Consider the following 1,271-nt stretch of genomic DNA (forward strand, 5'->3'; position numbering starts at 1 on the left):
CTCCCAGATGAGGGCTCAACTGCTGTACCTGGTGGAGGAGGGCAGCAGGACTTTCTGAGGCTGCGAGGCGGGGCCGGGGAGTGGGGCCGGGCTGAGGGGCGGCACCAGGCCGCTGGGTGTGCTCACAGGCACCGGAGTCAGCTGGATGATCTGTGGGCAAGGGAACCACAGGCAGAGCTGAGCTGGGGCCCCAGAGTGAGGCAGGGGAGGCCTGAGACCTTGGAGGCTGGATCTCAGCAGAGACATGGAAGGGAGACATCGGGCTGGGGCTAGGGAGGATGAAATCAAGGGAAAGACAGCAAGAGGCTGGAGACACAGAGAAGGGACAAGGGACAAACGATGAGAGCAGAATCAAGATGCTCAGAGACATCAAGCCAGACAGTGAGACAGAGGCCCAGACACCAAAGGGGACAAAAGGAAGAGAGCGAACAACAGGCAGACACAAAAACCACGGGACGCAGAGACCAACGCCCAGAAGGGAGGAGCAAGGGACAGGAGCAAGAGGCCGCCACCGAGGTGCCCTTACCTTGCTGGGTGGCTGAGCACCGTTCTGCACAGGTACTGAGAAGGGCGGGCTCACCAGGGGCAGTGGCTGGCCAGCCCCGCCTCCCCGCACTGACATGCTGGGGGTGGCCAAGGGCACGAGTACCTTCCCAGGCAGCAGCTGGGCTGAGCCACCTGGGGGCGGGGCCTGCACAGGAGACACTGACTGGGCTGCAAGTTAAGAGACAGGAGAGCAGGTGGTCACACAGGAGCGGAGGCAGCTGGGGCCCGCTCCTCGTGCTGCCCGGCCCGGGCCTCACCTTTGGGGGGCGGGGCGGAGGGTACGGACTGCAGGATGGGGATGCCAGGAGTGGGTGCGGTGGCAGCCAGGACTTTGCCGTTGGTGGAGGTGCCCGGCGGGAGGGTGAAACGGATGCTGGTGGTGGGGGCAGGGCCGCCGGGCGCCGCTGCCTTGGTCCCAGGGGCCGGTGCCACTTGCAGTTGCTGGGGCAGCGTGGGCAGAATGTACTGCACCTGGGTGATGCCTCCAGCCTTGCCCAGGGGACCCGGCTGCAGGATGCCCAGGGGCATTGGCCCATTGGGGCCACTCCCAGCACTGGCCCCCGAGCCTGCAGCCGCCCCACTGCCAGGGCCCCCCTGGGCAATGAACTGGACAGCAGGTGGCGCTGGGGCCCCGTAGCCCGGGGTGCCCACCAGCAAGTTGGTGACAGTGGCCGGCGCCTTCCCCACAGTGCCCAGGAGGGGCCCAGCCACCAGGTGTGGGGCCG

General features: G+C 66.7%; 1 protein-coding gene across 1 annotated transcript in view; it reads right to left on the bottom strand.

Annotated features, from left to right (window-relative positions):
- LOC104987740 (protein capicua homolog) overlaps nucleotides 1-1,265 on the bottom strand; it is a 4,736-nt gene extending 3,471 nt beyond the window's left edge. The window contains exons 1-3 of the mRNA XM_010838799.1: nucleotides 804-1,265; nucleotides 527-714; nucleotides 29-150 (exon numbers count right to left, since the gene is read on the bottom strand). Coding sequence (XP_010837101.1) covers nucleotides 29-150; nucleotides 527-714; nucleotides 804-1,074 — 581 coding nt within the window. The 5' untranslated portion in view covers nucleotides 1,075-1,265. The remainder of the gene's footprint in view (nucleotides 1-28; nucleotides 151-526; nucleotides 715-803) is intronic.
- Between the last annotated feature and the right edge of the window lie 6 nt (nucleotides 1,266-1,271).

Source organism: Bison bison, unplaced genomic scaffold (assembly GCF_000754665.1).
Source record: "Bison bison bison isolate TAMUID 2011002044 unplaced genomic scaffold, Bison_UMD1.0 scf7180017846173, whole genome shotgun sequence".
Taxonomy (NCBI): domain Eukaryota; kingdom Metazoa; phylum Chordata; class Mammalia; order Artiodactyla; family Bovidae; genus Bison; species Bison bison.